A 12967-nucleotide genomic window follows, 5' to 3' on the forward strand; every position below is an offset into this window, starting at 1 on the left:
TTTAAAAGAAAGTAATATTATAAGCTAAAAGCGATTTAGTAACAACGAATTTGATACATATTCCCTATATTACATTTTGGGACATTTTAAGGGGTAGAGATAATTTTGATGACATATCATACGACATATTAACACAACATAAAAGGAGTTTTGAACGGGCCATATAGAACATAGACAACAAATCGTAGGCTGATCGAGTTTCTGTCTTGTACATTATACGCCACGGCACCACCCACCCCAACACCATCGCCATATTCCATATTCTCTTTCAACGCTACTTTTCCCCATTTTTTTTCAGACTTCCACGCATTCTCTAGAAGATAACTTTCATATGGGTAATGGAATCTGATCTTAGAAGGTTACCCATATGCGGGAAGGTTGAAATTAACTAAGCTTTTCACACTCAAACAGTGGGTTTAATGCCGATTTGCGTCTTCTTTACATTTGAGGATATATCCGATATACGCGTATTTGATGATAAGATCAGTTGGGGATGCAGAATGGGCTAAGGTACCGATATAACCGCATCCCTTTTACTTTTCTTGATATATACGAATTGCTGGCTGTTCTTCTGGAGGCGTCTTCTTTAGATTCATACTAAAAGGGGTTTTCTAAACATGGTTACTACCCGTAACAATGCTGGTAGCGACGGCGATGATTTTAGCTACCTTGTTGTGCGGCCGGAGAAGGGTGGAATCAGAGACGTTTTCCGGTGTTGGTTTTGGCCGGATGGCGACGGTGGACGGAGATTCTTTGAGGGCTTCGAGGAGGGTGTTTTTGGTGCGATGGTTTTGGGACGCAGGTGGGTCATAGTGGTGTCGATTCTGATTCGAAAAGTGATAGCCGCTCTGGCTAAACCAGTGGAATGGACTGGCAATGTGGTGGAATTCAGTCTCAATCTTCTGTCTATGAATGGCAATATCTCGGGATTGTTCTGCAACATCGTGCGCGGTACGGGTCCACATGCTTTTAAATCTCAACCAACTTAGAACATCACATGTCTAGATTTTACAGAATAGGCATTGAAATCTCTGCTTTTTCTGGATGCGCAGGTGAAGTGGTTGTGCCACAGAGGGGTACAGAGACATTTATCAGCACCATTGGGCTGTTAGATGGGCGAATGAATCTATTAAATGAAGAACAAATTCTTGAAGGAGCTACTGATTCTGTTTATGAAGAAAGAGGCTTCGGACTTAAAATGGGCAATCGGACTCTAATGGATCTTTGCATCATGGCTTCAAAACTATCCTACGAGAATGAAAAGGTCATTCAGAATGTTGTTCTTCGCCGCTGGAAGGCAGGTTATTTCATTGCTTCTTATATTGTATCGTGTGAGATCTCACATCGGTTGGGGTGGAGAACGAAGTGTTGAAACCTCTCCTAACAAACGATTTTTAAAAATTTTGAGGGGAAGCCCGAAAGGGAAACCCAAAAGAGGACAATATCTGCTAGCGGTGGGCTTAGGCTGTTATAAATTGTATCAGAACCAAACATCGGGCGATGTGTCAGCAAGGAAGCTTAACCCGAAGGGGAGGGATTTGGTGGGGGTCTCACATCAATTAGAGAAAGGAACAAGTGTCAGCGAGGACGCTGGACCCTTAGAAGGGGGTGGATTGTGAGATCCCACATCGGTTGGAGAGGAGAATGAAACACCCTTTATAAGGGTGTGGAAACCTCTTCCTAGCATACACATTTTAAAAACCTTGAGGGGCATCCCAAAGAGGACAATCTCTATTAGCGGTGGGCTTGAGCGGTTACAATTTATGTGTCATTTCAGACTAACTTTGATCGTTAATAATGAAGCAGATGCATTTCGTGGGCTTCTACAATTGCTGGAATGGTAAGAAAACTCGAATGATCATCTAGTGGAAAATACTGTCTTTAGTTTCATTACTTAAGCCAACTAATTGAATAACCGGGTTCTGTTTGTCTCTTGACCACCACAAAATTTGGTAGATTTCCTAAAGGACAGCTCTACGCAGGTGTTCATACTGTGTGATAAGCTTAAAGACGCCAATCTGATATTGATCAGCTTCAGGGGCACAGAACCTTTTGATGCAGATGACTGGTGCACTGATTTTGACTACTCTTGGTATGAGATCCCGGACGTTGGGAAGATTCACATAGGCTTCTTAGAAGCTCTTGGTTTGGGCAACAGAAATGATGCCAACAGCTTCAAAGGTCACCATAAGTTCATCTCCATTTCTTCAGACGTTTCCAGATCAACAATCTCAAACCTTCATCAAAGCATTGAACAGGATAGATTACATCCATCTTTGGACTCTGAACAGTTCGACGCGGTTACGCCAGAAATGGTGCAGTTGTCTGCATACTATGCAGTGAAACTTAAGCTCAGGAGATTGCTTATGGAGCATAAAAATGCGAAGTTTGTGGTCACTGGTCATAGTTTAGGCGGGGCGCTTGCAGTTCTGTTCCCTACAGTTCTGGTGCTGCATAAGGAAATGGAAATAATGGACAGGCTATTAGGTGTATATACATTCGGGCAGCCTAGGGTCGGTGACAAGCAACTGGCGCAGTTCATGGAGGCTCATTTGATGAAGCCTACTCCAAGGTACTTCAGGGTTGTCTACTGCAATGACCTTGTACCTAGGCTGCCTTACGACGATAAAGCTTTTTTCTATAAGCATTTTGGGGTTTGTCTATACTATGACAGCCTATTCACTGAGAAAGTAAGTACATTTTCTGCCTCCTGTTTCGTGTAGTTAACTAAGCTAGAATTTGTAGTAATGAACCTGAACCATATTAAGAATAAACTCTCCCTCGCTATTTGTGAGGTCTCACGTCGGTCGGAGGGGTGAACGAAGCATTTCTTAAAAGGGTGTGGAAATCTCTCCCTAGTAGACACGTTTTGGGTAAGTCCAAAGAGAACAATATCGGCTAGCGGTGGGCTTGAACTTTTACAAATGGTATCAGAACCAGATACTGAGCGGTGTGCCAGCAAGGATGTTGGACCCCCAAGGGAGTGGATTGTGAGGTCTCACATCGGTTGGGGAGGGGATCGAAGCATTCCTAATAAGGAGTGGAAACCTCTCCCTAGTAGACGTGTTTTAAAAATCTTGAGAGGGAAAGAGAAAGTCCAAAGAGGACAATATCTGCTAGCGATGGACCTCTTACACTATTAATTTTGGTGTTTTAAAGTTTGACCCAATTTGTGGTTCTTATTCTGTGAATTTGTTTTTGCAATCTGCATATTTGAAGGAAGTAGATGAGGAATCGAACAAGAACTTCTTTGGGATTAGATACCTGATACCGGAATATCTCAATGCTTTATGGGAGCTGATCAGAAGCTTGCTGATGGGCTACACATATGGAGCTGAGTACAGGGAGGGATGGTTTTGCTTATTGTTAAGGGTAATAGGACTGGCACTTCCTGGCATTTCTGCTCATTGCCTCACAAATTATATCGACTCTGTGAGGCTTGGTAAGAAGAAGAACTCTCTTTGATGATTCCAGTTATTGCTCACTTGGCAAGACAACAGCAAGCAGAGTCCATTCTTCCACCTGGAGAAATTTTAAGGTTAGCAGTTCTGACCCAGATACGTTTTATGAGTAGGATAATTGTTTGTCGACTGGGGAACAATGTTTACTACAGGCTTTTCTCATGAGAAGAGGAATAAAAAACTTAACTTTCTTTACAATTAATTGCTAAGTGGGATTGGATTTGATAAGATTTCAGCTTACATATTGTTGGCACCTTGCTTTAGTTGATTGTGATTGTTTCATTAGAATATATTCTATTAGGTCAAAAAGTTGTGGATGTAAAGATCTCACCTAGAAGTTGTAAGATTCTACCACGGTTATAGAGGAGAATGAAACATTCCTTATAAGGGTGTAAAATCCTCTCCTTGATAGACGCGTTTTAAAACTATGAGGTTGACGACGATATGTAATGGACTAAAGTAGACAATATCTGTTAGCAGTAGATTTAAGCTGTTTCAAACGGTATTAGAGCTAGACATTGGGTAATGTGCCAAGAGGGGTGGATTGTGAGATCCCACATTGATTGGAGAGGGGGACGAAACATTCTTTACAAGGGTGTGGAAACCTCTCTCTAATAGACGTGTTTTGAAATCGTGAGGCTAATGGCAATCGTAACGGCCAAAGGAGATAATATCTACTAGCGGTAGGCTTAGACTGTTGCTGAAACATCTTCTTCCATCATTTGCTAGAAATGCTCACCCCACGGTTGAACTAGACCTGCTCTTGAGGCTGCTTGGTTAAATACATGCTTCCAATTTGATCAGCTCAATCTCTCCCCTGTAAAAGCCTTAGCCCTGCTACTCTCCCCTCTCATTCCCATGCACTGATTTTCTTTTTGCTACATTAGGACTCACCATTGCTTGTTAATGCCTATAATTCTCAGTCGATAGAGATAACTCTTTGTCAACTTATGGTGAATCATTTTACCAAAATTCCAGAAACAATCCTGGTGCTGCATATCATGTGGTGATATGTAGTTTGATCGGTTGGTTAGAGAAAACGAGGAACATTCAAAGGAAGAGCTTACAATCGATGAATATAGAAAGATTACAGCTCTCAAGTTTATGATAAACAAGTTAAAGAAGAAGATGATAATGAGAAAAAAGATGAACTGTCAAGCCACAAAAAGATTACAGTACAGTTCAACAAATGAAACCAAACTCCATTTAAAGACCAAACCATTTGTGTGAGTCCTCCAATGTTTGCAGGTTCCATCGAACTGAAGCAATGGTGGTTTGAGAACCAATGCAATGCAAAGGTTCAGGTTGCAGTAAATTCCCAGGGACATACTTGCTTCGAGGGTTAGTCATTATCTGAGTAGTAATCCATAAATAATTATGTGCTCAGAATCTTTAGTTAAATTCATTGGCAGTAATGCGTAGAGATAAACAGATTCTTTTAGTGTGGTGGATTCAAGGAGTAACTACTCACCATTAGTAGGGTCAATGTGTACAAAAAAACTGGCTGCCACAATGAGGTAGCATAGAATAAGCATTACACCTTTGAAATAATTGGATGTCCCCTCCTGCAAATATTACAGATATGATAAATGCCAAGAAGATGAGAACAATGACTTGACACGCAGAGCATACAAAATGAAGTCATTTATACTAAATTCATGTTTTGATCAAATGACTTGGCATATGAATGAGAACTCTTTAATGGAAAAGATAGAAGATTCAAAAGAATAGTCCCACTCGGCAGAGTTGTTTTGTAACAGCCCAAGCCCACCACTAGCAAATATTGTCCGCTTTGACTTGTTACGTATTGCCATCAACCTCATAGTTTTAAAATATATCTACTAGGGAAAGGTTTCAACACTCATATAAAGAAATACTTTGTTCCCCTCTCCCACCAATGTGGAATCTCATCATCCACCCCCCTTGAGGGCCTAACGTCTTCTTTGGCATACCACCCGGTATTTAGCTCTGGTACCATTTGTAACAGCCCAAGCTCACCACTAGTAGATATTGTCCGCTTTGGTCCGTTATGTACTGCCGTCAACCCACGGTTTTAAGACGCATATGTTAGGGAGAGGTTTCCACACCCTTGTAAAGAATATTTCGTTCCTCTCTCTAACCAATGTGGGATCTTACATGTTATTGCGAAGGAATTTAATTACGAGAGGATGGATGGAAGATAACGTACCTGCAACATAAAGGCCACCACTAAAACAGTGATGAACAAAGTCGCTGTCTCAAAGAGTTTAAAGTTCAAGTCCATTGGTTCCCCCATGCACCATCCAACAACCACGCAAAACGGGATCTACAATCATTAATGGCACACAGTACAATTACCAATCCAAAATTTTTACAGTTCCAAGCCAACAAAAGTCAAACTAATGGAAATTATGGATAATTCTCAAGACTTACCACAAACATGGATATTTGTGTCGACGATCCAATAGCAACTCCAAGGGTGATGTCCTACAGTAACTCTTAGGTCAATCAACCCATAGAAAAGAAATGATTAGAAGAAAATGAAAAACAAAATCCAGAAATTACTCACAAGCTTATCCTTCATGGCAAACATGATTGCACTCGCATGTTCAGCAGCATTTCCAACAATTGGCAACAAAATTACACTAATAAAAGCCACTGGCAAATTCAATGATTCAGATGCTCCCTGAGAGAGACAGACAGTGATCAAAATAATTGCTACTGGCTAAGCGCAGAAATTGAAGATTTTATAAAGAATATATGTATGATCTCAAGGCAAAACGTGAATCAACTATGAGGTATAACAATCAGAATAAAATTTACCTGGATAGCATCAACAAGATATCCAGATAAAATAGATACCCATACAGTCAAGATAGCAAGCCATCCAATTGCTTCCCAAGCATAAATCTCAGAATCATCCTCAACTTCATCTTCACCTACCTAAAAAGATTGCAAAAGGAGAAAAACCATTAGAATTAAAATCATCTCTGCTTGAAAATAGAGTTCCTGCGTGGAAAAGATAGCGTTGATTCTGCATTTTTTAAGCGCGGGGAATGCTAAAAACTAAAAGGTACCTCTAAATATCCAATCTTGCCAAAGAGACTCACCTCATCAAGAGGACCATAGAGGTCCTGCTGACTTTTAAGTTGAAAGAAAAGATAGCTTGCATATGCAATTAACATAATACAGCTGCTAAATCTTGAAAGAGATAGTGCTGACTCTCCAGAATGAAGTTCTGTGTGGGTGAAATGAAGAACAGCCGGAAAAGTTGTTCCCATAACAGCCATCAACAACAATCCTGAATTAACAACAGCAGAACCCTGCAGCCAATTAACCAGATTTTAATGTAAGCCACTAAAATAGGAAACAAATATCACAAAAGTAAAGGCAAAGCATAGTTTTCAAGAGATCAAAACGTTGTACCTTATTGAAAACCTGCACCTTATGATGAACAATCCCACCAGTAAAGAAAGCACAACCAAGAACAAGGAGCATATTTGACAAGATTGAACCCAGTAATGACTGTTGAACAACCCTAATCATCCCACTCTTTAACGCATAAATCGATATAATCATTTCGGTAGCATTTCCAAATGTTGCATTCAAAAGACCGCCAACTGCAAAGTCCATTAAACACTCGAGTTATTAAGGAAACTAACTGAACATCCCCAATTAAACGACCAAAACAAGCAATCCCTGGTCGTGGTAGCACTCATACCTGTTGGTCCAGTGTAGAAGGCAAGCTGCCTGCATCACAAATATTGTTTTAAACATAAGTGTAGCACAAATGGAAATGATATAAAATCATAAACGTAGAGTATAGGAAGCCAAATCTTACTCGGTTGCATAACCAAGACGCTCTGCCAAGGGTGCAATGCCAAGTAAAGTGAAAAAGAAGACCCATCCCTGACATATAAAGCTGACTATCAAGGAATTATGAACCATAAGATAAATCATACAAGCCACGGTATTAACCAGCAGAAAGATCTTAAAAGTAGAATGTTTGAATATCCAAGATTTTATGAACAGATCAATGTTTGAACATGAAGAGGAGTACTTCTTACATGCTTTCCGGTCAAGTAGTGTAGCAGAATAGCCAAAGGACCAAAAGGTAGTAACACGTTGATCTTTGCTCTAACTAACACTATATAAGCACTTCTAAGAGGTCTAATACGAATGTTGTTAGTCTTCCACCATCTTGTAACATCTGGGGAAGAACGAACAGGACCCGTCTCGCAATCGAAGCTATGCGATACATTTTTCGCGACCGGTGAGGACTTCAACGGAGTTCCTTCATCTGATAGGTAATTTGTTTTCTCCTCTGTTGATCCCATCTGCAAGTATAGTTATGTCGATCAGTTAAATCTGGATTGATTTACATATGCTACTCATCAGGTACTTCATCTTCCACAAGTCAAATCCAAAGCATTCTTAACTTATAGGAAGAAGAAATCAGATCGAATTAAGATTAAAACAAGATTTAGTTACCCCATCAACAGTAAGAGCAAGGGAGTATTTACCAGATTGGAGATGAACTTGCACTGACGCGACGAGGATATCCAGGTCGAATCCCAGCTGCAGAATGATCAAGAACTCCCCAAATCGAGCTGAGATACCAACCTTCAAAAGCAAGAAGGAGCGAAAATAAGACAAGAACCAACGGGTCCCACTAGTTTGGATCGTATAGGTGATTCAGTTGCTTAAGAATAAAAACTCTGGCCAGCACAGCCGGCAAAGGCCAGCCAGAAGGAAGTTTCTCCGAAATAAGATTCTGGGACTTGACCAAAATTATAGATCAAGCGACGAAGAAGATGAGTTGGGTGGCTGATGGGAAGGGAAGGAAAATATAGCGAAGCTCCAGAGCAGCGCAGCTAGGAAACTTCTGCGAAATATCGTCCTCTTGCGTTTTTCCCCATTTAACTTTGACTTGCTGCTTATTTATCACATTCCACAAAGTATGTACTTTAAAAAAGTAGTAATAAAAACAGATTAATTAGCCGCAATCTACTTCCTATTGGACGGGGTTGGATTCAGTTTCTAATCTTCTTTACAGTTAGAAATTTGACCTTTTATTAGATTTGGAAGGAATAACTGCTGTGTTTTTTTGGAGGGTACTTGGCAGAGGAGGAAAAGCTTTCAACTCTGGAGCATTTTTCTCGTAAAAATGGATTGACCCAAAAGCACGGTATCCATGTGTGGAAGAAAAGGGGTTTGTGGAAAATGCAAACAAAAAGTCTAGACTCTCACCTCCAAAGCTAATTCTCCTTGTCTGCCCCATTAAATGTGCTTGATTTGGTCAAGTTGAACTGGCTTTAAAACGTGTAAACTCAAGGGAGTTTTTCAACATTAAGGGCCAAGTTCTGTAACGTGAGATCTGTGTCATCAAAAAAGGTCAATTTCAAGTCAAAATCCTTTTCATGGTGGGCTGATTCAGCCCCTCCTCCTTTGAACAACGCCGATATGATTATATCACACTCCATATAGCAGCTCCTCTTCTGCCATTCACCAGCTTTGAAATGAATGCCAAAAAGAGGCATTGCAGAGGCCAGAGTTACAGGGCAAAAGAGAGCATAGATTGGAACAGACCAACGCCAATCATTCAACGCACAAATACAAATGATTGAAGGAAACACGAAGAGGGTTGGATTACACAAACAAATACAGATGATTGAAGAAGGCACAAAGAGGGGTTTCTTTATTTCTATAATACCCAACTGAGGAAGGCAAGAAAAGCGAATAAGAACAGTCATGTATATCCAAAAGAAGACCACAATCTAATCTAAAGAGCATTGAGTTAAGGAAAGCTTAAACGAATTTGACTTAGCTTAATATTTCAGCCACCGGCAAAAGATTACAGAATTTTTGCATTGTTCTGAAAAATGTTGTGAAAAACATATGATTTACTGATCTAAACAGCAAATAATTTACCATCCCTTTCGGCTATTCCAGGCAAATTACAGGACAATAATGGCGCCATGCTTCTCAGGAAGACAAGAGTAATTCAAGAAAAAAAGGAGAAACAAAATATTAAAGGCCGTCTTTCTCAGGAAAGGCTGGAAGGATGAAGGGGCGGAGGAGGTAACAGTTGACGAAGATTCTGGTGATGAGCCGGCTGATTCTGGTATTGATTCGCTCCATTTTTCGTCGTAATGAACGGATGTTCCAGTAATGCAGCTGCAGTCCATCTTCTCCGAGCCTCTCTCTGCAAACAGCAGGCAATGAAGTGGCGAAACTCTGATGAAGCAGTGGGCGGCGCCTCCGGTGGCTGAGCCATACATATAGCGCACATCAAGCTCGCCCAATCCCCAGGCCTCTCGACAGCGAGAGGAAACCGTCCGAGATAGAATTCCAATATGCTAACCCCAAAGCTCCAAATGTCCCCAGCATAGCCATTGTACTGGCCCTGATTTAGATCGGAATTGATTCTCTCAGGGCTCATGTACGCAATAGTTCCAACCGAGGAATTGCAAGGATCCATAGTCTGTTCCAAGATTCGACCGACGCCGAAATCAGCGATCTTAACCTGCCTTCGGGAATTGATGAGGAGATTCGAGGGCTTGATGTCGCGATGGACGATGCGGCGGCTATGGAGATAGGCGAGGCCACTAAGAATCTGGCGAGCCAAATCAGAGAGATGGTGCTCCTGAGGGATATGCGTTCCTTCCAAAGAACCCCGATCCATGTACTCAAGGAGAACCTGGATTTCCCCGTTATGATCGAACATATCATGGCACTTGACCACATAGGGATTGTCAACGTCGCGAAGGATCTTGACCTCTCGGCCCATCTGGAGCCTAACCGCATCCTCATGGTTACCGTAAATAACCTTGAGAGCATAGACGCGGCCAGAAGGTCGGTGAATCACTTTGTAGACGGTACCTCCACATCCACTTCCGATTCGGCTCACTCGCTCGAAGTCCGCAAGGCTAAAAGGCTGATGCTGCTGAGGAAGAGGGTTCGGCGGGCGGTTGCCGTTGTGAAGTTGACTGGTGGAAGGAGGCGCAGCGTTGGAGGAGGTAGGAGGCAAAGGGAGAGGAACCGCCAAAGACGTATTGTCCCGCTGCGGAAGAGGAAGGGTTAGATTGGGACGGCGACGAGGACGATCGGTGGTCGGATTCACACCCTGTGGCGGCTGGAGCGGTCTCATCTGCGTTGATGACGATGATGAAAAAGAAGAATCCAATCCAAATCTAATCAAAACAGAAGAACAAAATTGAAGAACAACAACAAGAACAAGATTGAGAAAATGGAGCGAATCAAGAAGAAGAAGAAGAAGGAAAGATTACAGTTCTTGGAAGAGGGAAAAAGGGGGAAGAAAAATGAGGGAGACCAGAATACTTTTTTGTCGAAAAAGGCTTTACAACAAAAAATAAAACCAGGATTTCAGGAGAGAGAAGGAAGGAAACGCTTATGTATCCGTATTGGTGAATGGTGAATGGTGATCGGTGCTGGACGCTTTTTTTCTTTTTCTTTTTTTTTCTTTTTTTTTTGTTAGTACAAATAAATAAATAAATAAATAAATATTTATATATTAGATCGAGGGAGAGGTCGAAATCAAAAGAGGGAATCATATAGATATTATGGAGAAGGACGGGGTGACGCGACCTAAAGGAGCGTGATTAACACGGACCAATAAGGATGAACAATTACTGCAAAAAGCTCCATTATTTCAGAATGGGAGCGTGTTTCGTACAACCAACCAGACCCCGTTTTTTATCAAGCCCAGCAGCCCCATTTTGCAAAGCCCAATTCGACCTTATGACCTAAATGGGCCTTGAATAGAGGAAGATTTGGGCCTAGCTCTTACAAAATGGGCCAAGATCACCACACGTGGAGACACACGGGGAGGGTTGGTCTGAGGTGGAAGAAGGTTTTGACTAACACTAGTACATACAATGAGATAAAGTTTGTTATCTATACGGTTACCACGAGCTCAAACCAAACGGAATAGATTAATAGAAGCATTGATAATCGTTTTGATTTTATTAAGAATAAAAAAAAAACAATATATACGATAACAAGAATTCTACTTTTGTAGATATCATTTCCAACGACACAGAAGTTATTTACATCCCACAAGATCTTCTTTGCTATGACTCGAATACAAGGCTAATGCTTGTGACGCCTCTTAAAAGAAAATTTTAAACTGATGGGAGGAGAGAGTTTCATGAGAATTCTCCGAATTTAGTTTTATTCTTTCAAGAAAGTACGAGAGATTGGTTTGGCTCAACTCAAAGGTCATGTTCACCGTGACTCATGGATAATCTTTGTCAAATAATATATTTAAATATTTAATATATTGTAATGTAATATCTTATTCAAATTAATAATATGATGAAAGTGATTTGATTTCGAGAAAATTATTTCTATGAATTAACTATGTCAACTCATTACTACAATAAAAGGTCTAAAGTATTTCCTACCTTAAAAAAATAATAACGATAATATTGTATCAAATAATGGTTTAAAATACAATTCTCACAAATAAATTACGAAGATGAATTTGTTGATTCTCGAATACGAAAATATTTGCAATAACTCTAAATTTCTATTAAGAGTGTACATGGTCCGGAGTGTAAGTTGGGTTGAGAGATTTTTTTTTTTTTTTCAATAGAAGTTCGGGTTTGGATTGATAACCCAACCCAACCCAAAAAATTTCAGGTTGGGTTCCAATTAGATTGCTGGGTTGTTTACTAAAAAACAAAATTAGTTTACAAACAAATACAAATCAATCTATAATCATTAAAAAAAACAAATTCATCAACAACAACACAGATACATTGTAATATCTTAAGATACTAAGACAAGCACACTCGAGAATTGGTTACTAAGTAAGGAAAATAGAGGGATAGGTAATAAAATTAAAAAAACAATGATATATATATATATATAACATAAAAATAGAAAATATACTTACATTAAAATAGATTTAACCTAAATTATCATAAAAATAAAAAATATATATAAATTATGATAAAATAAAGTTGGAAGGTAGACCTAATAAATACGTTAGAATTTAGAATTATAAATCTCAGTTTTATAATAAATATTGATCTAGAAGTTGTAGTAAACACTAGAACGATTAAAATATTTTGAACAATTTTTTATAAAACTCGTATTTAGATTCATTTAATTTCCACCAAATCAGATAAGAAAATGATAGATGAAAAGTAAAAATAATTCTAAAATTGTTTTTCAGCGGACATAAATATAGAAATTTTTAATTTAAAAAAAATTATTTAAAATGGAAACAATACGACACTATATACATTATTTCAAAAGTATAGAAATGTACGTATAAATCATATTCAATAATTTATCATAAACCATTTTTTTTAAAATTATTGTTGATTAATTTATTCATATTAAAATAGTACAATGGTTTGTTAGTTTATTCATATTATAAAATAATATATTTAAAATTAGTATAAAATAAATGAATAGTTGTTTGTTCGTTTATTCAAGTATAAATTTTGATTGTCCAATAATTAATTTGGTCCCGAGGTAAGGAATAACTAATTACA

The 12967-nt window shown here is 39.3% G+C and overlaps 3 protein-coding genes across 4 annotated transcripts; 1 reads left to right on the forward strand and 2 right to left on the reverse strand.

The window, feature by feature from the left end:
• The first annotated feature begins 70 nt into the window (after positions 1–70).
• On the forward strand, positions 71–3663 carry LOC111479916. 2 transcript variants are annotated; one of them, XM_023124823.1, is made up of 5 exons: positions 72–951; positions 1053–1297; positions 1807–1840; positions 1957–2690; positions 3220–3663. In XM_023124823.1, exons 1-5 carry the CDS (start codon positions 618–620, stop codon positions 3463–3465), a joined length of 1593 nt encoding a protein of 530 aa, XP_022980591.1. In that variant the 5' UTR covers positions 72–617; the 3' UTR covers positions 3466–3663. The 2 variants fall into 2 exon arrangements, with proteins under 2 accessions (XP_022980592.1, XP_022980591.1); XM_023124824.1 differs by lacking the exon at positions 1807–1840 and having other exon boundaries at positions 71–951; positions 1983–2690.
• Positions 3664–4506: 843 nt separating this feature from the next.
• LOC111479941 (vacuolar cation/proton exchanger 3-like) lies at positions 4507–8321 on the reverse strand. The gene is made up of 12 exons (XM_023124864.1): positions 7964–8321; positions 7508–7777; positions 7282–7349; positions 7162–7190; positions 6867–7060; positions 6551–6763; positions 6264–6383; positions 6010–6126; positions 5874–5927; positions 5650–5766; positions 4933–5026; positions 4507–4814 (listed from the first exon to the last, which is right to left on the reverse strand). The coding sequence occupies exons 2-12, from the start codon at positions 7775–7777 to the stop codon at positions 4804–4806; spliced, it is 1287 nt and encodes a 428-aa protein (XP_022980632.1). The 5' UTR covers positions 7964–8321; the 3' UTR covers positions 4507–4803.
• An 851-nt stretch (positions 8322–9172) lies between these two features.
• Positions 9173–10902, reverse strand: LOC111479957 (mitogen-activated protein kinase kinase 5-like). The gene is made up of 2 exons (XM_023124888.1): positions 10730–10902; positions 9173–10633 (listed from the first exon to the last, which is right to left on the reverse strand). Exon 2 carries the CDS (start codon positions 10588–10590, stop codon positions 9487–9489), a length of 1104 nt encoding a protein of 367 aa, XP_022980656.1. The 5' UTR covers positions 10591–10633; positions 10730–10902; the 3' UTR covers positions 9173–9486.
• Between the last annotated feature and the right edge of the window lie 2065 nt (positions 10903–12967).

The sequence above is a fragment of the Cucurbita maxima genome, unplaced genomic scaffold (assembly GCF_002738345.1).
Source record: "Cucurbita maxima cultivar Rimu unplaced genomic scaffold, Cmax_1.0 Cma_Scf00005, whole genome shotgun sequence".
In the NCBI taxonomy this organism is placed as follows: Eukaryota; Viridiplantae; Streptophyta; class Magnoliopsida; order Cucurbitales; family Cucurbitaceae; genus Cucurbita; species Cucurbita maxima.